This window comes from Cheilinus undulatus, linkage group 17, assembly GCF_018320785.1.
Source record: "Cheilinus undulatus linkage group 17, ASM1832078v1, whole genome shotgun sequence".
NCBI classification, from domain to species: Eukaryota; Metazoa; Chordata; class Actinopteri; order Labriformes; family Labridae; genus Cheilinus; species Cheilinus undulatus.
The window spans coordinates 17,911,255-17,934,365 of NC_054881.1; the positions used below are offsets into that span (position 1 = coordinate 17,911,255).

The following is a 23,111-nucleotide window of genomic DNA, read 5'->3' on the forward strand; positions in this document are numbered from 1 at the left end:
ATCACGGGTGTCACTGTGTGTTATTCACAACACACACATACACAAGCAGCGAGGTACAAAAATCAATCCTATGAGTCATCGGCTGCGGTGGGACTGAAGCAGAATCATCAGTATTTCCGAAATAAAATGGCTGAAAAGTTTCAAGGTGCTCAAGGAGCAGACCAAGCCTCGCCCACTCCCCGATGAAGATAACCTTATCTGACCATCCTGGAGTCCTTATGAGATCCAAGCAACAACTTAATGTTTCACAGATGTTTCATCGAAGTGTTTTTACTGCAAAATGATCACTGAAGGATGACACTACAGGGTTGACAGATGGCTACTTTTTCAGTGGTATCTAAATATTACTAAAAACACCAAAACCTCTTTAAGAAGGCATTTAGCATTGCTCATTGCCTAGAGGGAGATTTTAAAAAAAAACTTCTACTTAGTAGGGATGGGTATTCGAGTACTTGAGTATTTGAGTACTTGATTAGTCGATGTGGCTGTTATCATTCAAGTAATGTTTTTACTTGCATGTTTTGCATGCAGAAACTCGCAAGGGACCAGTAAGAATGGGTTAGCGCTTACTGTTTGTGATGATAAACTGGAGAAGTATCCTATCTCACCACATAGTTGGTTTGCTCTGCTCTGAATCTCAGACCAATTTGTTAGATTATTGCAGGATTTCCTAAATTTGATCTGTGTTCACACAGGGACCGATGTACTCAATGTGGCAAAAGTAAAATAACGTGATCAAAAAATGAAGGGAAATAGAGTAGTAGAGGTAGAGGAGAATTTCTGCTTGGGTGATAATTGGTAAAATCCTGTTCATATTGATTGGAAAAATGGAAAAAAGGATAGCTTTCTTTCTTCAAAAGAAACTAAAACTTTTATGACATTTTTGCTTTTATAATGAAGCTTTTTCACCAATGTTTTATCCCGGGTTATCGTGGGGTTTGACCCACGTCTGACCTCCATGTAGGAGTTAAAAACACTGTGACTCATCTGAGCCGCCGCAGTGGGAGAAAAGGAGCCGAGGAATAGACCTCACCGACCTTACGGTTCTTATTTGATAAGAGGGTGCTGGTCAAAAGACTCAGTAACTATGGCAACAAAGTCTGTGCATAAAATATGCCTTTGATAGTCAGATGATCAAAACAACCTGACTTCTCATTGAGATGAAGCTGAAAATTAACAATCTGCTCCTCCATATTTATGGGGACTTATGTGACGTGACTCACCACTCTCTTTTCCCTGAAGTCGATGCCGACTGTGGTGATGAATTTGGGGTTGAACTTGTTGTCTGTGTATCGGTACAGGAAGGTGGTCTTCCCCACACCAGAGTCCCCCAGGGCAAGGAGTTTTATAAGGTAGTCATAATCCCCATCAGTCATAGTGATGACCGCAATAAACCTGGAACAAACACAGAGAGAGGTTTGTTAATAGACATACAGGCATGGAAGAATGCATAAATCAAGTTTGGATCCACAACCGAGGGTGGGAATAAAATCCCGTTCAAGTCACAAAAAGGAAAAAAGATACAACTCTCACTTTAGTGCTGACAAACAGAAAATGGACTCAGTGAAAGAAGAGTGAAAGTGGATGTGTTTTTCACTATTCACTGCTGAGTGATGGGGGGGTGGTCAGAGGGTCGTCCTGACCAGAGCATGACTTTCTGGGAAAATTGTAACTTTATGGGTGGGTGGGGGAGTTCAGTGTGGGTGGAAAACAGGGTCTGCATTTATATATCTAAGTATGACCTAGTGCTGTACCATTTGGAAATGTCCAGTTTTAATTATACTGGTCAAGTATTACTTAACACAAAAATAAAAGCAGTCTTTTATGTGATTATGAAATTGCACAGCATGCCATTATGATTGCAATTATATTAATTGTGCAGCACTTGCATGAGAGCAAAAGAAAATCTAAGATCCACAAGAAGATACACAAGAGAAAAAAAAATCCTATTTCCAATGTATCAGACTCTAACCTTGCAAACCCAACTGACTGGCCAAAGTCCATGTCTTACATCTGGTGAACAATGTTGCAGTTTTAAGTTGAAATGTTTGCTCCCACTCAGAGAATGAACAGACCAGTCTGTGTTACCAGAGGAGGAAGAGATGGTAGCTACAGGTGTGGTTTAGATGTACTGTAAGACTGTAAACAATGATGGCAGGTAAAGAGGTTAACATGGATGTAGCTATAGCAGTAGTTTAATCAGAACTGGACAACATTTCATTTCTAAAAGAGGAGCTAAGAAGCACACTGAATGCTTTTCTGGGTGTAAAATATGTTTTTTAATTTTCTCCCACCCAACTTTGGTAAGAGTTTGATTTACCAACCTGCTCCACTGACAGTGAACAGTTTATACCTGTCGAGCTCACATCATATGGTTAATGGTTAATTCCCAGGGTGGTGCACTTGCACCAAATCAAATATTTTATTGCTCTGAACAACTCATAATGAACATGAAAAACAGAAATCTCATAAAATCACACAATTTCCCCTCTGGAAAGATTCTGTCCTTACTAAATGCCATCTATGGGGAGTTGCACAGATGGTGAAATACATTTCATGCCATTGATATTTGAAATGTCATGTTACTTGGATAAATTTAATAACATCAAAACTGGCAGAAAAGAGCTAAATCAAAGCAAATTCACTTCTTACATTTATTCCTAATTTTATTTGAAAAAATGTAAATCCCTGATTCAGGTTTAACAAGAAAAAACACATTGAAATCAAACATCTCTTTTACAGGAGTGTCCAAGAAAGACAGCAGTAACACAGATTCAGACAATAAGCAGCCATAAAAACAAGCATAAAAGCATATAAAACAAGAAATAAATAAAAAGGAAAAATATCTGTCAAAATTAGGCCACATTCATAAAACCCCCGTTGATCTTGGTCTTCCTACAAGTTATCCATCTTCTTAAAATTATCAATGTAGACTTAGTCATGAAGTTTCAGGTCTTTTTGTAATTTTATGCAGCAAATTTAAAGGCTTCTCCCAAGTTCAGTTCTGACCCTTGGGATAGAGAGTAAGAAAACATCCTGAGAAACAAAGATGGTAGGTTCCAGAGCTCCTCTGATTGATGTGGATCAGAAAACAAGTGGGAAGAAGACCAAGAATAGCCTTGTAGATAAAAATACGCCAGTGTTTTAGTCTACTTGAAGACAGAGAAGATCATCCAACATGTTCAAACAACAGTAATGGGAGAGAGCTTTCAAGTTAGTGATGAACCTTAAAGCTCCATGATAGAGTGTCCAGATCATGTAGACTCTGAGACAAGGCATGACAAGATTAGGGATGTTTATGAAAATCTGGTACCAACATCGTAGTTGTACCAATCTACTCTACTGTTCCAAGTGAAATCACAGATTTTGATGCTTCATTTTGGTACCCTGCCACCTTGGAGTGATCCCCTGGCCACTCCACGTAAAAACCACAAAAAACGTTTTGTGTAATTTTGTGCAATGTTTTAATTTGAGCAGATGAATAATTTTGTTTGGGTTTTCCTACCAATGGCACAGCTTACTGACTTTTATTCACCGACCTAATTTTAAAACTCCTATTTTCTCTTGAGAGCAGATTTCATGCATCATTTAGGCAGCGACACTTCTTGAAAAGCATAATTCTAACATCGTTATAGGAAAAAAAACATACCCCAACTCATCTCCAGATGCCAACCAAAGTCCCTACAGACTAAGCTAAAGTTTCCCACAACCAGGTAAAAAGTTAAGACATTTTTTATGCTCCTTTATACTTTAAGAGACTAGTTCAAAAGGGAAATGTAAATATAACTATGCAATGTCTGCTGTCTGTTTTCAGATAATATATCAAGACTTAAAAAAAAAAGTCCCACCAGACTCAGATCTGAACACTTGTAGTACCTTTTTTGAGGAAAAATGCAAATTACATATAAAGTCTAGCTTTGGGACATGACTGTTGAGCAACCTCTGGTTAGACTTTCAGGACAAAGATAAAGGTGAGCGCAGTTTTTGAAGAAATACAACAGAAAATTTTATAGGGAAGTCAGCACATCAGCAGTTTGTCAGAGGCAGAGATGATAAACTGGAGCATTAGATCATCTTCAGACAAAGTGCATCATCAAAAGCATCCACTCATTTTTGGTAACCTGATTCCTGCTGAGTTCTGGTTAGCGCAGATCTAAAGAGCAAAGGAATGCAGCTGTAATGAGTGTTCATGTCTCTAGAGAGTTTTAGTCTGAGGCCTGTTTGGCCGGCAGCTATGTGCGGTATATTTAGAGCGAGGATCATAAGACTCTAATTGACTCAGCTGAGAGGAAGCACATTGTCTAACAGTGAGCTTTATTAGAGGGAGGACAGTGATTAACCAGCAGCTCTGATCTCCTCACAATAACCTCCCTGTACGTCGACTGTACGCTCAAAATCTGAGGGAGGTTGTTCACCAAACAGACTCTAGATGAGATAAATCTAGTGTGTATTTAACCTACTGTATGTTTAACCAGATGTCAGCACTTTCTAGAACAGAAAGACAACTGACGATTGACTAATTTACAAATAATGTGGGTTCATTATTCATTACTGATATTTTGCCAATAACCACACCAACCACCACCTCGTTGCCTGCTCCTGTATTTGCTGGAAGTTGAATGAAGTCATCAAATCTGACATGACGCCTGCTATCTTTGGGCTTCATAATACCAATTACTCAGGGTTAAATTCTGACAGCATCTTTCCAATTTTTCCTACAGTGTGTGATGTACATGTCCTGGCAAAGGTGTGTCCTGGGTTGGCAACATCTCCTCCTGAAATCGGACTGGCGAAATCAGTTGCTACAACAGAATTTTTTAACTGGGATTGGCTAATTACCAAGTAAACCATGGAACTCATTTGCAAACTAATAAAGGAGCTGCACGGTGGAACAGTGGTTGGCACTGTTGCCATGAAGCACAAAGGTTCTTGGTTCTAATCCCCATCGGACAGGCCGTCCTGTCTGCAGTTTGCATGTTCTCCCTGAGCATGCATGGGTTCTCTCCAGGTACTGCAGCTTCCTCCCACAGAACAAAGACATGGTCATTATGCTAACTGGTGACTCTAAATTGCCGATTCATCGCTTTCAGTCATGTGACCAATGCAAAAACCTGGAGGGCATTAAAAAAAAGCTCATTACAGTGGCAGCTACCACTGCACTATTGAACACTGCGTGGAGCTGCAGTGCTAGTAATTCTATTTTCCTTTCTTCAAAACAATACATGGCCAAATCAACTGGCAACTGCAGAATATTTATTACATATTAATTTAAACTGCAAGTTTTTTCACTTTGGATACTTATATAGCACAGGGACACAGTTTAAATCAGTGCTGCATAATTTGGTACAACATGTGATTGTGCAAACTACGATTGTGATTACAATATAATACATAAATGGTATCAAGCATCTACTTGCTTGGTTGTCAAGGAAATTCCTTTAACTATGATAATAATAGTTTTGAAGTGTGCTTTTTTTTATAAAATACAAACATTAAGTAGCATAAAAATACAAAACTTTACGTTTTTACTCTCTCTAATCATCTAATTGCTCAAAGAGTTTTTTACACTTACACATTTACACCCATTCTCTCCAAATTCATACACTTTTGATGACGGCTACTATGTAGAGGCCATTACTACTGTATTAATCCCATTCATACCCATCCATACACATTGACATGCCACTGATGCAGCAGAGGGGTTAGTTGGGGTTAAGAGACTTGCTGGAGGACATGTCCCCAAGTGACTGTAGCAGCAAGAGACGAAACCATTCCAGTTTAGAGACGACTGGCTCTACCTACAGCCACCATTGTTCTGGCTGCACTTACAGTCATAACAGTGTGTGTCCTGAAATTTTATACTGGCATGTAAGATGCTCCAGTTCTGATCATCCCTTTTAAAATATTCACCACAAGCTCCTGCTAAAGAGTCACGTCATCTCCTAGCAACAACTTCTGAGCAGTGTGGTCACAAAAACAGCTGATGTTACATATCAATATCTAGAATCAGTGCAACAATGCAGAGACCACCAATTACTAGATTCCCAGCTTTACAGTCAACCATCTTCTCTGTCCCCACTGAGGAAGAAGCAGAAATAGTTAAGAGTTTGATCGGTCAGTCAGGCATGATTCCCTGAAGGTAATACCTTTAACAGCAGCTCAGTCAGCTGACAGCAGTGAAGAGCATGACTACAGTCACAATGATAACCAACTACAACCCTAAATAAGAGAGTACAGAGCAGTAAGTTATGGTTTGATGGCCTGGATTTCCTTAGACTGAAACTAACCCAAAATGATTCACAGCTCAATATAAAACGAGGGTTGTCACAATACCTGAATTTAAGCTTTAATACCACACTAATAGAAATCAAGCAATAGTGACAGTTGTCTGATTTCATGGCAACAAAGAAAACATTTCTTGTTTTCCCCACAACTGTTCACCGGGGCAGTGAGAAACAGAGAGATGTACAGGTAGGAAACACAGCAGCATAATTAAATAGGCACTTATTAAACTGACTTGTTGAATAATTCATAAATCCTTCAGTATTTAAAGAATCCAGCTGAATAAACAAAGTGGTAAACTTATGTTTCTCTTCTTTAAATTATTGATGAATTACACTGAATATCTAGGGTTAAAGAGAATGATGATGGTGCCTGTTTGGACCTTGGGATATCACTACAACCCTAAAAAAAATAGTTGGATTAAAATACACAAGAGCACAGGAAATCAAGAAACGAAATAAAAATCAAACAATAATATAGCAGTTTGGTTGTCATGCTCACATGTCCACTTTAAAGACTGCCCTGTCAACTGACATGATCTGTGGTTCTCCACCAGTAAGCTTAAAAATGTTAATCTTACTTTTGTCTATCCTTGATGGTCACTCATTGTCTTTAACTCAGTTTTAATATCATCTAACCAGAACCCCACGGGGTTCATTTAAAAAGTAGTAAATCACCATGTCCTGTGTAAGGATGAGGGAGAAAAAGGTGACACAAGCTTCCTAAGGCCAGTTGCCCCAGACTGTGCTGATGCATGTTTGTCCCCTCTTCTCAGTCCCCCCTCTACTCACATTACTCCAAGGCAAACCAGGTCTGAACATGCAAAGAGCAAAGAGTTTGCACAATAGAGAATAACACAGACAACATGGCAGTAGTTTTACTCACTTTGTTGTTTATTTTGACCTTTAGGCCATAAACAGCTATGTAACATTCCACTGTTGTTCAACATGATTGTTAAGACAAACATTCAATAGATTAAATGCCACATGCATCCATGCTTCTGCACATACATGAGCCATCATACAGTGCAAAAGCCCACCTCTTCTTTCTACGGCAGGGCCAGAAAAGAAGATGGATTGCCTAGTGTGAGTACACCCTGAGGTTGTGGCTAATTGGCCCCCAGTCAATTGTACTCTGATTGAACTGCACATAGCATGCAATGATACTGAGCTATGAAACTAAAAGGCATGGAGTGACATTTTAACAGCTTTTCTCCCTCATTTTGTCATCTAAAGCTGTGGTTCCTAACCTTTATCTTTACCAATGTGTATCTAAGACAGGAAGAAATCCCAGAAAGACTCACCTTAAAAAAAAGGGATACATTGCGGTGAAAAATCTATTTCAGTTATTTCCCTAATAAAATTTTAAGAAATTGTGTTACAAATTATTTCATACCAAAACAATAATGATTGACTTTCAGTCATGATACCAGCCAAATTTAATTTCAACAAACTCAGAACCAGAAAGGTCTAGCTTTGGTTCTTTGCAGAACGGCTGATCATTAAACTACAAGTCAATAATTTCAAAATACATGGTTTCTGAAAGCATTAAAGCATTCACAACTTGGACAACCTTATTCATGATAACACTGTTTCATTAGCTTGTAGTACTGTATTCTCAGAGACAAATGAAAGGTTTTCACCCTAATAAGACAAATATCTCCTGCCCCAATAAGCGCTTAAAATGTTGCATTCAGGGTTGAAGAGCAAACATTTTCCCTGGCGTCTGCTAAACCCTCTATCTCAACAACAAGCCAGAACAAAGCAATAAAACACACAGGGACATTAAAAATGTATGAGCTATCAGTAACAACAGAAGAGAGGAGGAACAAAAACAAACAGAAAGAGGATGAAAGTGGAGATGGAGTTAACCGAGCCGCACTCAGTAAAAAAGGGAAGAAACAGGTTTGTTTAAGGACATCATCGGTTTCACTATCAGAATGTCAATCAGGAAGACGTGTTTAGTTATTCATTCACTCATCATTCACTTCAGCAAGATAAAACAGATGTCACTTCTGTCAGTCTGCTGCTTCATAAATGAATAGTTACAGTTTCAGTCTAAGGCTGGAGGTATTTTGGTTGTGAATGTGTCATAGAAAGCACATCCAGAGACAAGACACTACACATCATCATTACTGCAAACTCATGATCTATTGCAAAGACAAGACTGTTTTCAAAGCTTGAGTAAATGAACAGTACAGGACTTTGAGTTGCAATCCATCAATTCATTTTGTGGTATTGTAACTTTAAAAACAAGGATTATCCATTTTATTTCACACCAAAGAATCGAAACTTAACCATTACATCTGAGTCATCAGCTATTAAACAACATGTTCCTCCTTATCTCTACTTTTATCATGTCATTGACTGAAAACATGTTGAAATACAGTCTTCCTGTTCCAGGAAAAGCTAGTGCACTCCCTTGTAAGTGTAGCAGTCTGATAAATGTGACATGAGAAGAGAATGAGTGGGTTTCTCTATTGAAAGCACATTAAATTCAACCATCTGTTGCTATGCTAGCAGATGGAGGGTAAACTTTGTAAAGCTCGGCCATGATGCTTACAGTTGCTGTTACCTATGTTGGAAGAAGTCTGCCACAACCAGGACTCTTCCAAGAGCTGGTCGCCCAACCAAATTGAGTAACTGGGGGAGAAAGGACTTGTAAGAGGGGTGACCAAGAACCTGATGGTCACTCTGAGTGAGCTCAGAGATCCTGTGTGGAGATGGGACAAAGTCCCACAAGGACAACCATCACTGCAGCTCTCCATTGAACTGGGCTTTATGGCAGGGTGGCTAGATGGAAGTTTCTCCTCAGCGCAGAACACAAGAAAGCCCGCACAGAGTTTGAGAAAAAAAAAAAAAACAACAACAACAACAAAACACCTCAAGGATTCTCAGACTGTGAGAAACAAGATTCTCTGGTCGGATGAGATCAAAATTGAACTGTTTGGCCTCAGTTCTAAACGTTATATCTGGAGGACACCCCGCATCACTTATCAGCTACCTGCATGGTGGTGGCAGCATCATGCTGTGGGGGTGGGAGACTGGTAAGGGCTGAATGGAGCAAAGTTAAGAGGTACCCTCAGCTAAAACCTGTTCCACAGCGCTAAGGACCTCAGACTGGGACAAAGATTCACCTTCCAACATGACAATGATCTAAGACAGCACAGGAGTGGCTTAGGGACAACTCTGTGACTGTCCTAGAGTAGAAAACCTGAGTTGAACCCTATCTAACATCTCTGGAGAGATCTGAAAATGGTGGTCCATTGGTGACGATTTTGTAAAGAATGGCAGAAAATTCCCCAAGGTGTGCAAAATCTGTTATGTCATATTCAAAACGATTAGAAGCTGCAAATGGTGCTAAAGGTGCTTCAACTAAGTACTGAGAAAAGGGTCTGAGTACTTATGTCAATGATATTTCAGTTTTTTATTATATGTTAATTTACAAAAAAAATCTAAAAATCTGTTGTCACTTGTAATGATGGGTACAGAGTGTAGATTAATGAGACAAGAATCACTATAAACGATAGTAGCATCAGTCTATAACATACTGGGGACTGAACTTTCTAAATGACTTGTAAGGCTAAAAAGGAAGGTGCTTGAATGAAATTTATCTGGGTGTATCTTGCCAGTCTTGGAACATCCCTCCATCACAGCACTTAACAACAAAATTGATGCACAACTAGACCTGCAAATGTACAACACCTTCATCTTGTGTTTAACAGTCATGAGGTTAAATTCAACATTGAACTTCTGTATAAATCAACAACTAATCTCGAGGAATCGACGGCTCAATGGTGGAACATAAATCTACCTGACAGAGTTTAACTTCCACCACTCTGTGCTCTTGTAGCTTTAAATGCACAGATTTATAACACAGTGAGCATCTACTCTGAAACATGGAGAGGGGGAGAAAGTGTGAATTCATGTGGAGTGTTAGCAGCAAAGATGCACATATGGATGCATCATGAGATGATATTTCACACATATGGTGACGTAAGAAGTGCAGCTTTCCTGCAGAGCTGTTAAATAAAGTCAAAGCTCGACTTGACTTGAACATCCTTCCTAACAAAGGATCCTGAGCCACCTTAGATCCTTATGCATAATGCAAATTAATCCTTGATTAATAAATCATTCATGTTAGTTTGATTAAATTATCAAAAAAAAGAGCAAGATTTCCAAACTACACGTTCTCCAAAGACAAAAAGTTGAGTTGGCAAAAACATTTCTTGTCAGTTTTATAGCTGCAAAACAACGTGAGCTGTTTAACTCCTCAGTGTAACAAAAAAAAAAAACACCCTTAAATCTACATTACATGGTTTCAACACAATCTATAAAATGTTATTCAATGTAAAAATTCAAGTTTTAACGGAGAAAGATCCAGAGAAAGCTGTGTATGGTTGTTTTTGAAGATTTCTCTGGTACATCTGAAAACAGCGGGGTGATGCTGCTTGGCCTTTGCTTTGTTAATTATTGATTAACACCAAGAGAATTAATCTCTCTTCTCCCTGAAAATACTCACTGCTGCTTTAAGAAGCCCTCTGAAGAGAAGTGCGTTCATCAATTGAAACACAAACAAGATCCCAGATATAAAAGGTTCTGCGGCGACTGAAACATTCAAAAAACAAGTAATGAAAGAAATATCAGATTGTAACTGAATTGGAAGTCAGTGGGTTCATTCCAGATGCAGATATCTGTGGTGCATCTTTTTAAAGCTTGGAATTAAGTTTATTTCACTTACAACAGGTTTAAGATTTCTGCAAGGTGTTTTAAAAGGTTTAGTTTCAATCAAAAAATCATGGTACAAGGTAGAAGCCAAATGAAAAACACACAAGCAAATCTGACCAATCTCATGAGCCATTTATGCTAATGATAAAAACATTAATAACGGTCCAAGTATACCTTGATGTCACAATGCTTTGCATGTTATGATATAAGAATTGAAAACATTTTTTTAAGCGTCAGAATATGTGGAGTGGCTCACTCTGCTCCACACTTAAATTTAAGTGAGAGCTGTATTGGTGGGAGCAAAGCACATGGTCTACTGCAGAGGGGATGCTTAATTTACTGAACAAAATAAAACCAGCAAAGTTAATCAAATTATGCCTGAAAATGGTGAAAAAAGGACTTAATATCTGCTCTAGGATGGTGTGGGTGTGTCGGTCGAATGTACTCACTCATGAGAAATATGATCCTGTCAAATTTTTAAAAATGCTCCAACCTGAATGAAAGACTCATCGCTCTGCTTTGCTGCTGTTACAACTCTCTATTTCAAGCTGCCAAAGAACAATCCCATTCATGTCATGACATGCTGACAGAGCAGAAAAGTTTCAGTTTCCTTTTCTCATCTTGTACTTAAAACTCAAGGAGTTCTTAATATCTAATTTCCTCAGTTATGTGAACTTATCTTTCTCCCGTTTCGTCTTTGTTTTTAAGTTGCTGCTGAAAACACTCCCTTTCCTAAAGTTGCTCTTCAAAATAAAAGCCCTCAATGATGATTGGCATTGGAGACTTTCATTGAGACAGACTTGACAGGAATAGAACTTGTCTATTATCAGACATTTTACAAAACTTTATCACTGTGACGCTAACAGATAGGAGGGATTGAACTATTGCTGCTTTGAATGAACAAAGCCAGTCTGCTTCTTTTAATCATCAGGGCTAAAGAAGTGAAATATGGATAAAAACTCAGCAGGTAAGATGTTTGTTCCTGCTTTATCTAGTTCAGGTGAAAAATAGACAAGCACTCCAGCAATTAGCCTGCCCCCTGACCTTACTGTGAACTATAGCTAGAGCACAGCTGCTTGGCTCTGTGTCCGAGCAGAGAGGCAGAATTTAGGGAATAAATTTATTGTTTTCTGGTACAAATCTCTGTCTCTATTTATCCTTTCGCTGTTCCCTTATTTCATTTTTTAACCATAACAAGTTATTTTTCTGTGGTTAATTCCATGTTATAATCTTCAAAGTTCCTTATTGTCTTTCAAAATAAAAGCAGGTCTGTATCCAAATAGGAACACAATTACCCTAAGTTAAAAACGGTACAAAAATTCAAAATGAATCAAAAACAGTTTTACATGCAAATGCATGGTCCATCCATCCATCCTGGTCAATCACAAGGCTGACATGTAGAGACCACTAGCTAGCCATGCTCACACCTACAGACAATCTACAGTCACCAATCAGCCTAATGAGCAGGCCATCAGGCATGAGGGAGGGAGCGAAAGTGCTCAGCATGCAGGCATGCAAAATAGTGAAATTTCAAAATCAGGGAAAAAAGGAGATTTAAAGCAGAATTCTTAGATTAATTGTAATCTGACATCTTTAATTGATTGAATTATTATTAACTTGTTAAGAGAAATATATTAATAACTGAAATAAATGCTTAGTAAACTTGTTTGGTAAAAATATATATAAAAATAAAAAAAATAAATAAAAAAAATTAGTAAAATATTTTTAAATCATGTGTATTTCTCACATATTATTTGAACTGCTTTTTAAAACTTCTGGTATATAATATGTTTGATGTTAAATGTCAGATATTCATCAGGGATGATAATATGATAATATGATAATAAGATGATAATATTTGACCGCTGTGGCCTCTGAATCATCTTAAATAGATCAGACGTCTGATTTGTTTTCCATCTGTTCTGCAGACTCTCAGCCTTAATTTCCTTTAAGTGATCTATTCTCCAGAGGCAACGATCAATAACTGCTAACATGGGTGCAGATTGACCCTTGATGATCCAATTTGTCCAGACGTCCTCCAGGGTTAGCGGCTCAGATCGTCTGAAACCTTTCAGCATTTCACATCCACTTAACAAAACAGAGAGGCACATCTGAGCCGGCACCGCTAAAGGATCAATGAGGTGAAGCTAAACAGGCCAGCTGTGGACCACCTCTCTCCACAAAAACTACAATTACCAACATTACTCATGGCTATTGTTAGAGCTATTTGAATGAGCTTTCCTCTGCAGGTGCAGATGGATACATTTTGTCTGCAGGTCCCATCGTTTAGACGGGTTTTATAGGAGACCACAGAGTCTGGGCATACGCATGAGTCCTGATAGATGACACTAACAGGTGTATCTGAGAGTGGATTTATCCCTCTGTGAGAGCCAGCGTGGCTTCCTCTATTCCTCCTTAATCCCACAGCAGGAGAGGGGAAACATCTGTACAAAGAGTGCACACAGCTGGACTAAAAGGTCAACATGGAAGTGGGGAATACTGGGAGGCAGAGGAGGACCACTGTGCAAAGACAGGGCCACTTTTGTTACCAAGAAGGCCACATTCATTTTATCCTCACTGCTAGAGGGACAAGTTATTGCAAATTAGAAGATACTTTCACTTCATCAGAATCAAATCATCAAAATGTATCAAACATTTAAACTTAAATGCAAATAGTGATGCTCAATATAATGGGCTGAAAACAGAAATTGAGTCATTTAAACTTATTTTTGATGCAATAAACAGAATATTTTCTGGTTGTGGAAGCATCTACATTTCTATTTTTTAAATATTTAGTAATGCGATGTTATTTATGTTGCCAGTAACACAAAGTATTTTTACAAAGAGCATTAACTAGCAATCAATGATTATTACAGAAATTAAAGATGCAGAAAAAAAACTCGATGTACATCAGAATTGTTAATTCAAATTTTTAAGGTTGTGATGTTTATTCGTCTGACCACAGAACAGTTTCCACCTTGCCTCAGTCTAATTTAAATGAGCTTGCCAAAGGAAAAAAAAAAAAGTGTTTCTGGACTGGGTACACATATGGCTTCCTCTTTGAATGATACGGCTTTAATTGTGCCTTTCCAGATGTGTAAGCTGCCCCTGCATGGTTTCAAGAAAGAATTTCAAATTTTGATTCAACTGACCACAGAACAGTTTTCCGTTTTGCCTCAGTCCATTTCTAATGAGCTTTGTCTCAGAGAATAAGGCTGTGTTTCTGGATCTTGTTCACATATCACTTTTTCTTTATTATACAGCTTTAACTTGCATTTGTAGATTGCACGATGTACTGTGTTACTGTGATAATGATTTCTGGAAGTGTTCCTGAGCCCATTCAGTGATTTCCAGTACAGGATTATGCCTGTTTTTAATATTCTTAACTCTTCTGAGACCTTCTCTAAAATGCTCATTTAATACTTTAATACTCAAATTACTGATTTGTTTCCAATTAATCCAATTATTTAGAAGGTGCTCATCCAGCTGTTTTTCATTAGTACCATCTACTTTTCCAGCTTTTTGTTGCCCTTTCCCTACTTTTTTGGAGACATTTTGCTGCCATCATATTCAACATGAGCAAATATTTTTTCATTAAATGGCAAAATGTCTCAGTTTCAACATCTGGTATGTTGTTTATGTTCTATTGTGGAAAAAAACATGGATTTATGAGGTTTGCAAAGCATTATATTCTGTTTGTATTTACATTTTTACATAGTGCCCCAACTTTTTGGAAGTGGAGTTCTACATGTAAAGTATACTGGTAGTAGTAGGTGTATACTGGCAAGTGAACTAAGCTTTTAGAGTAATGGTTAGATTATAACACTCAAAGACGTTACAAGACCATCGGAGGAAGGCTGAGGCAGACTTCACAACAAGCACTGTAACCTTAGAGCTCAACTAACATATTATAGCTTGTAGAGGTGCACACTCTTCATGGCAAAAACAGAGGGTTTTAACAAAGCAACACAGCAGAAGAATGCAATAGAAATCATCATGCAGGAAGACCATCCAAACCCCAAGAACAGACTGTGGTTCATGTATAAGTGCAACCTTTAGTCCAGGTTTTACAGTTTTTTGGGTTGTAGGCCACATATTAGTACAATTCTCCTTATCTTACTGATTAGGTGTTAATGCCTGGATGTTTTTTTACAGCAACTATCAGTGTTTCTTTTTGTTCTTTGCCAATAAAAAGCTGAAAAATAAAAACACAACGGTCTTTTTATAATGCACACCACTATTTGGATTCGATGGTATTTTTAAATGTCTTTATAAAGCTCTGATACAGCACTTAAACTCAGCATCTATAACATTCAAAGGCAGTAAAACTGCACTGTCTTGTCTTACTTTTTCTACACTTCTACACATGCAGATTGCTGACTGAACAGATGGTGTTTACACTAATGCTGTTAAAGTCTGTGACATTACAGTCTTCACCAATATGTTCTGCTGATTTCAGTGTGTGGTTGTTTTATCACAGCAAAGATCCAGCTCACAGCATTTCCTCCTCAAGGAGGTATTTGCATTTCCTTGCTGCTTTACTTTTTTGCTCTTGCACAAAAACTCATGCATATTAGGGCTTGTAAAACTCCAGCTGTTGGCTGAGGGGTCAAAGCAAAGCACACAAGTCCTACCTTAGCAAGGTTGTCCTTTAAAACACTGGTGATCTATAAATATGACGTTGCTGCTATGACTATTCCAAGTGTAGATTTAATTCTGTTAAATCAAGCCACATGAAACCTGATCAAATACAATGAAAAGTGAACACTGTTAATGTGGAATTCAATTTAAATGTGTTACAACACATGGAGCATTCTGCTTAAATCCACAAGTCTCATGACTTTAATAGTCTTGATTATTTTAGTTTAACTTTATTACATTTAACAGCTGAGAAAGAAACAAACCTCTGCACAACACCACAGTCTGTTGTTCAACTAGGGCTGTAATCCTCAGTCTTTGGATTGCAATGTGATTAAGGCCTGAAATGAATGCATCATTATTATTTAAACTGCATGTTTTATTGTCCCATCAAGCACACTTTGGCTAAGTTGTTACCACATCTCTCTTCAGGTACAGTGATGTTAAATACGTCCGCCATCGTCCCTTAATGTCTCATTTCAGTACTAAAACTCAGACAGCTCACTGGACAAGTCAAAATTATCCGCATCTAGTGAACAAGCAGAGCATTTTTAACAGCTTTTCTCCCTCATTATGTGAAATTCAACAATGAAACCATAACATTGGTTTACTGTTTAGTAAATACGCCTTAAAGTTATCTGAATATCATCGATATCATGATTATTATTATGATTACTTCCTTCTAAATCACTCTTTTATGTAACATCCAGTGTTTTCATGGCAACAATACACAAGTCGTGTGTCACAGCAACTCCATCATGAAAACTGCCAAGACAAGACATGTCCTGTTGCAATTATGAAACAATTCTACTTATTCTACCTTAAATGTAAATATAAAAGCACACCAGGCCTTCTGTTATAAGCTGAGTTACACAAAACCAATCTTTATTAACAGTATTAGTTACCCTACAGTGTGATGGGTTAAAATCAATAATCTATTCTGCTTTTTCTCTTTACAAAGCTTGTTTCTAACCTCCCAATCTACTACCCATTTTCCTCTGTAATCTACTCTTTTGTTCTTTACTTTGAATTCACTCTGATTTATTTGTTATTGAACTGGAGGTCATGTGATCGGTCAGCTGGTTGAATTTGTGGTCCTGCTTTCAGCCTCAGGACAGTAAAACACGATGCATGATCAGCTGGAGGATCACCCTACTCCCCCACCACTAAAGGAAAATGCAATTTATCTAAGTTTTTCTAATCAGAGGGACATTTTATGTTCTGGAGGTTACGCCAGTTTATCCTTTAAGCCTGTTTTTAAGTACCAGTCATTGAAGTTTCAAACAAAACAGACAAAAAAAAAATCAGATAATAAAATTTTATTTCTAAGGGTGTATGACAAACGTAAGTGTTCAGTGTTGTAAAATCTAATTTTCACCACAATGTGGTTTGCTGCCTCTCAATCTAATAAAACTCTCCTTGTTTGAACTTTACTTGATGCATTTTAAAGTTTTGAGTTTTCATGCAAGCCTTGGATTATGCTATTTCAGGTGTCTGTAAAAGTATTTTCTCCCTTGGATGTTTTACCCTTTTATTGATTTTAAAAATCAATCATCGTCATTTTTTTACAAAAGAAAATAAAAAACCCTCTTTAATGTCAAAGTAAAAACAGATTTCTACAAAGTACTGTCAAACAAATAAAATATGCACTGTAAAGTATGCAACTGCATAAATATTCACCCCCTTCAAAGTGACTGACTAATTTAACAAAGGTCCAGATGACTGATGCAAGTAGCCTCACAATTAGTGAAATGGGGATCACCTAAGTGCTGTGATTGGTAAAAAGACAACTGTGTCTGGAAGGTCCAATCACTGCTTAATCAGTATTCCTGGCAACCATTAGACCATGAAGACAAAAGAACACTCCAAGAAACTCAGAGAAAAGGTTATGAAAAGCAAAAGTCAGGGGATGGATAAAAAAAATCCAAGGCACTGAACATCCCCAAGAGTTCAGTTAAATTCATCATCAAGAACTGGAAGACAAATATGGCACTTGCCATATACAAATCTGCCTACATCAGCCCATCCTCACAAACTGAGTGACCGTGAAAGAAGGAGACTAGTGAGAGAAGCCACGAAGACACCTATGACTACTCTGAAGGAGTTACAAACTTCAGCAGCAGAGATGAGAGAGACTGCATACAACAGCTATTGCCCGAATTCTTCACCAGTCAGAGCTTTATGGGAGAGTGGCAAAGAGAAACCCACTGTTGGAGAAAACTCATTAAATCTTGACTAGGGTTCGCCAAAAGGCATGTGGGAGACTCCATGGTCAAGTGGAACAAAGTTATTTTATCTGATGAGACCAAAATGGTGCCTTCTGGCCATCAGACAAGACACTATGTTTGGTGTACACCAAACATTGCACATAACCACAAACACACCATCCCTACTGTGAAACACGGCAGTGGCAGCATCATGCTGTGGGGATGCTTCTATTTATGCATACACTTATTTTACATTACATTTTTTCATTTGATTGACATTTCTTTGAAGAAATCTGTTTTCAATTGGATATTAAGAAGTAAAATTATATTGACCATATTTGTAAAATCAGTGAAAGGTTTAAACATCCAAGGGGGAGAATATTTTTTATAGGCCCTGAATTTAAAGAACAGGTGTCATGGTTTAACCAGTCCTGAACTAACTGGTGACACTCCACTAAACATTCTACTATGTTGCATTAGATTGCAGAGTGGCGATTCTGGGACATACCAGAGCTGGAATGGAGAACGGGAGGTGAATTTGCTCCAACTGACTAAAGGAGTGAATTTCTACCCAGCGTGTTTCGCCAGCAGATTGCAGCTGAGCAGTTGTATGTGGAAATTGTAGGCAAGTTGGAAAAAAAATGTGTTGTTTCCTGACATTAAACCTACACTCGTCTCCTCAGTTTGTCATGAACTAAATATTCAGAACTAAAATTTGCATTCCACAATCTTTCTTCCCAATTAAAATGAGCATTATTACAGCTATAATTCATTTAAAGACAATCTTAAACTGCTCATGGAACAGCGGTGATGGTTTGTGTCCAGCTCTGTGGCTTCATCTTACTCTACTTTTACTACCCACAGGATGTGGTAGAAACAGAAAACCCACCACAACATGGGAGGAACATAAACCTGTCAGTAAAATAGAACCAGAAATGACAAGTGCTGAACATGCCAAAAGATTTATGTTTTGTTTTAAGAGGAAAAAGATGCAGACCAAATATGTCTGTGCACTTTTTCACAGTAACGTGTAAAAAAGATTAATTAAGTTGTTTTATGTAGGTCATTTTACAGCCTCTGTGCTTAGATGATAAATATGCATGGCTTTATTCAGCCTTTACATCAAATCAACATCAAGATTATGCTTTTTTTTCTCTTAAGCGCCTCCAAGTTTGCCTGAGAGGTCAAAAACACCAACATGATTTAGTATTCTGTTACCACAGGCTGTTCCACATACAATAAGAAGAAAATATGTTTTTCCAAAACATGACTCCAGTATTTTCCCACTCTGTATACTGTACATGCAAGAGTCAAATATTTACTTTGGAGTCTGCTCTGTTATCAGTGAGAAAAGAGGAAATGTCAAATCAGCACAGATATTGCAAAGACATGATGTTAATGCAACAAAGTCCTGATGATAAATGGTCAGATCTACTTCATCTTTTCCTATTTCAAGTTGCAGCCTGCAGTCGAAAAACAAAATTCTCAATAATCTACACTCAGTATCCCATCATGACAAACTGAATTTTAGAAATTTTTGCAAATTTATTAAAAACAAAAACATAAGTATCACATTGATGTAAGTATTTAGACACTTTGCAAAATCACTTGAAATGTAGCCCCGGTTCCTCCCATTCCTCTTGATCATCACAGAAATGTTTACACACCTTTATTGGAATCCACTGGTGGTAAATTTAATTGAGTGGGCATAATTTGGGAGGGCACACACCTCTCATAGAAGGCCTCACAGCTGACAATGCAGAGCTCAGAAACAGGATTGTTCTAAACCACATATCTGGAAAAGGCCACAAAAAGAGGATCTGTTGCAGAGAAGGTTCCCAAGAGCACAGTGGTCTCCATAATTCTCAAATGGAAGAAGTTTGGCAAGACTAGGACTCCTCAAAGAGGCTGGTCACCCAGCCGAACTGAGCCATTAGGTGAGAAGGGCCTTGTAAGAGAGGTAACCAAGAACCCGATGGTCACTCTGACTGAGGCCCAGAGATCCTGTGTGGAGATGGGACAAAGTTCCAGAAGGACAATCATCACTGCAGCCCTCCCCAATCCCCCGATCTGGGCTTTATGGCAGAGTGGCTCGGAGAAGCATCTCCTCAGCTTGAAACACATAAAAACATAAAAACTTGACCAACGAGTGTCTTTTGAGTAGAACAAGGCAGTAGCTACAGGCGGAGTTTAGTCGTGCAAGAAGCTAGTGGCAATGGCTGCCACCAGTTTAGCAATTAGCACAGACTTAGCCTTAGTTTTATGAGAACTGGACATTTCTTGATGAAAAGAAGAAAGCTTTTCATGGTAGAAAAAGTGTTTCCTCTCTTCTCCTGACCTGCTTCGGCATGAGTTTGCAATACTTATAGGTGTGGTTAGTAGTACTCTTAACAAGTAGCTTATATATAATGGCTGCCGCTGTTGTAGCGATTAGCTCAGATGTAGCCATAACAGCAGTTTTATCATAACTGGGCCACATTTCTTTATCAAAATAAGAGCAAAAAATCCCACTGAAAGCTTCTTTTTGCAGAGAGGCTGTCTTTGCACTACTACTGATTGGCCTCTGAATGAGTTTTATCCACCAACAAGCTCCACCGTTCATAGACAACAGCATCTTACTGTCGAGCTCGGGTTACTACTGGAGCTGTGCATGCTTATTTCATCGTGTTGCTCTGATTGGTCCATCATGAATTTAACAAAATGTTTATCCAATCACCTTCCAAGATTTTTTTGCAAGTTTGTATCAGGTTAGGAGGCTTCAAACCAACATCTGCTCCACTCTGTTTACCTAGTTTATCTAAAGTTAGTGGGATATGGCATTTTCAATGTAGCAACTGCCAATGATGGGCTTCAAACACAGCTTTATATGGATATAATCTTGATTAATTAATGCCAAAAAGTCTAGAATATATTTGTCTGAATGAGCCTGGTATCGTGCTGTAAAGCATTACATGATAATCTGGTGAAAAACAGTTACGTGTGAGCAAACTCACGCTAGGAAAACTAGCGCTCATCAGTGACAAAAAGTCTCTGAGCTCTGCAGTTTGCTGACAGTCACATAACAGAGTCACAAGTTCACTTACTAACAGACATCACAGTAAGCTGTCACAGAGTTTTCTGTGGCAACCACTGGCTTCTTATCAATAACTCTGTAACTGAAAGGAGTTTTAATTGGTGGCATAACCGGGCCTTAGGGACCTGACATAAAGAAGGAATTAAAATCCTGTTTTTACTTTCAAAGTGCCCTTAAAGTCTCACAGAAGAGCAAATTAGTCTCTGGTGATGTTTTTACCACTTCCCCCTCTTATTCCTCCCTTGCTTTTACTGAAAAGATAATACTTAAAGCTTTTCAAGGTGGTCCACTCTGAAATCAACTTAAGCTTTTTTCTGCATACAAGTGCTTTTTCTGCAAGATGAATAAAGTTATAAAAAAGGCATTTTTAATGTTTTAAAACCCTTTTTATCTTTATCAGTTCTTTTAGTAGCATGTATATCTTTCTGATAAACTTGCTTAAAATCCAAAGTAATGCTTTGCAGAGTGGCCCCCCCCCCCCCAAAAAAAAGACCAGTGTAAATCAAATTGTGCCATATTTTCTGATCAAAACCCCTAGTTAACTTTGTAATCTCTAATGAGACTAGATCTAGTTGAGTAAAAAAACTATCCCTTAGCCTCCTTCCTCTCTCCAGAACTTCTCCACTATCATGAGACCGAGCTTGAGAGTAAATTTATGACCTGCCAACATCGCCAGACCCTCAGAGCCCAGATAACAAGCAGCCTAGATGATGCAGCTGAACGCAAAAACACAGCAACAGTAATCTGTTCACAGATGTGAGCACATTCTGCAGAAACAGTTGCATCAAACAAGGCCTTAAAATCTGCCCTCATAAAACTTCCTATGATGTGTTTTTGTCTTTTTATCTGCACACAAAGGCTTTCTGCCTGCAGCCTGTCACATGCCTATGAAAGTCAGCAAACAGCTTCTGAAATTAACTTAGTCAAACAAACATCCTGCTGAGCATCTTACCTCTCAGTGGCTCCTCAGCTGATTCTACACTGTGAGATCCTCAGGGAGATACTGTCCGTTCAGAGCAGCTGACCAGCAGCCCTGCATCTACACCCACCGTCGTACAGATAGACTGAAGGAGTGACTGTGAGGGAGGCTGGATGACTGGGTGACTGAATCTCATTGAGCTGGAGGCAGCAGAGCACAGAGTCACGCCCCTCACCAACCAGCTGACTCTGCCTGGCTGGAGGGAAGGACTGACGACCAGTTTGACAACTGCCTTCTAGACTGGTTTAGTGGTTAACAATCCTGACCGGATAACTGAATTACAAACTGAAAAATCACTTACTGATGTATTTAAAGAGTTAAAAAATCATAAGACCACATTTTTAGATGCAGCAAAAGTTGGTTAGGGTCAGACTGGGACATATGAGCACAAAGTATTTGTAAACTACATTTTATGTTAGACATATACGTGTTGACTGCCCTCTACAGGTTGAAAGCCTGCTACTACAACTGAATTTTTCCATTTGTTGATCTGCAGTGATGCATGTGGTGCCAGCCTTTCTCACCACAGAGCTCAGCAGTTACTGCCATGGGTTTTTAATCACCTTTGACTTCAGTAAAATGTCACACTTTAAAGAGTCTATATTGGTCCACAGTACATTTAGTTAAACTACACTTTTGAAAGTGTTAAATATTCCAATAATATGACAGTCACTCTGCAATAACTCTTGTAAATCTTCTTTGTTCTTATTCACTCAGAATACACCCTATGCATCCTTAAGGAACACCTAAAGTCACAGACTGGAACTCTAATTCAGTGGATAACTTCACTCATGGTGCAAATGTGTCTCACATCAAAAATGACAATCCACAAGCAATATGACCAAAAGAACCCCAGCAGCAATCACTGCACAACAGGCATTACTGACCAGTGATCTGTTGCCTGTACCACAGGATGAGACGTTGATATAGTGATGATTTATGATCAGAAGCAGAGTGGAGTTTCTGGGATGCGTCGGAAACAGACCAGAGTGCACACAGTAAAATTGCAAGGACTGACTAGAAAGGGAGTGATTTCTTAGAATTTGTTAGAATAGTTAGAATTCTGCAATTGTTCTCAAAGTGTCATCATCATTCTGAAACCATAATGTTAGGTGAAAATCAGTCATTTTCAATTTTGCCTTGTAAAAAATGCCAGAAACATGTTGTTTTTTAGGTTGTTACTTAGGGATAAGCTATGTCACTGG

At 38.4% G+C, this 23,111-nt stretch overlaps 1 protein-coding gene across 4 annotated transcripts in view; it reads right to left on the reverse strand.

Annotated features, from left to right (window-relative positions):
- rab27b (RAB27B, member RAS oncogene family) overlaps positions 1–23,111 on the reverse strand; it is a 75,208-nt gene that overhangs the window by 17,969 nt on the left and 34,128 nt on the right. For 3 of the 4 annotated variants that reach the window (XM_041810826.1, XM_041810823.1, XM_041810825.1), the window contains exon 2: positions 1,224–1,395. In XM_041810826.1, the coding sequence (XP_041666760.1) occupies positions 1,224–1,376 (153 nt within the window). In that variant the 5' untranslated portion in view covers positions 1,377–1,395. Of the gene's footprint in view, positions 1–1,223; positions 1,396–21,879; positions 22,011–23,111 lie in introns of those variants that run through there. The other variant, XM_041810824.1, reaches the window with a different exon arrangement.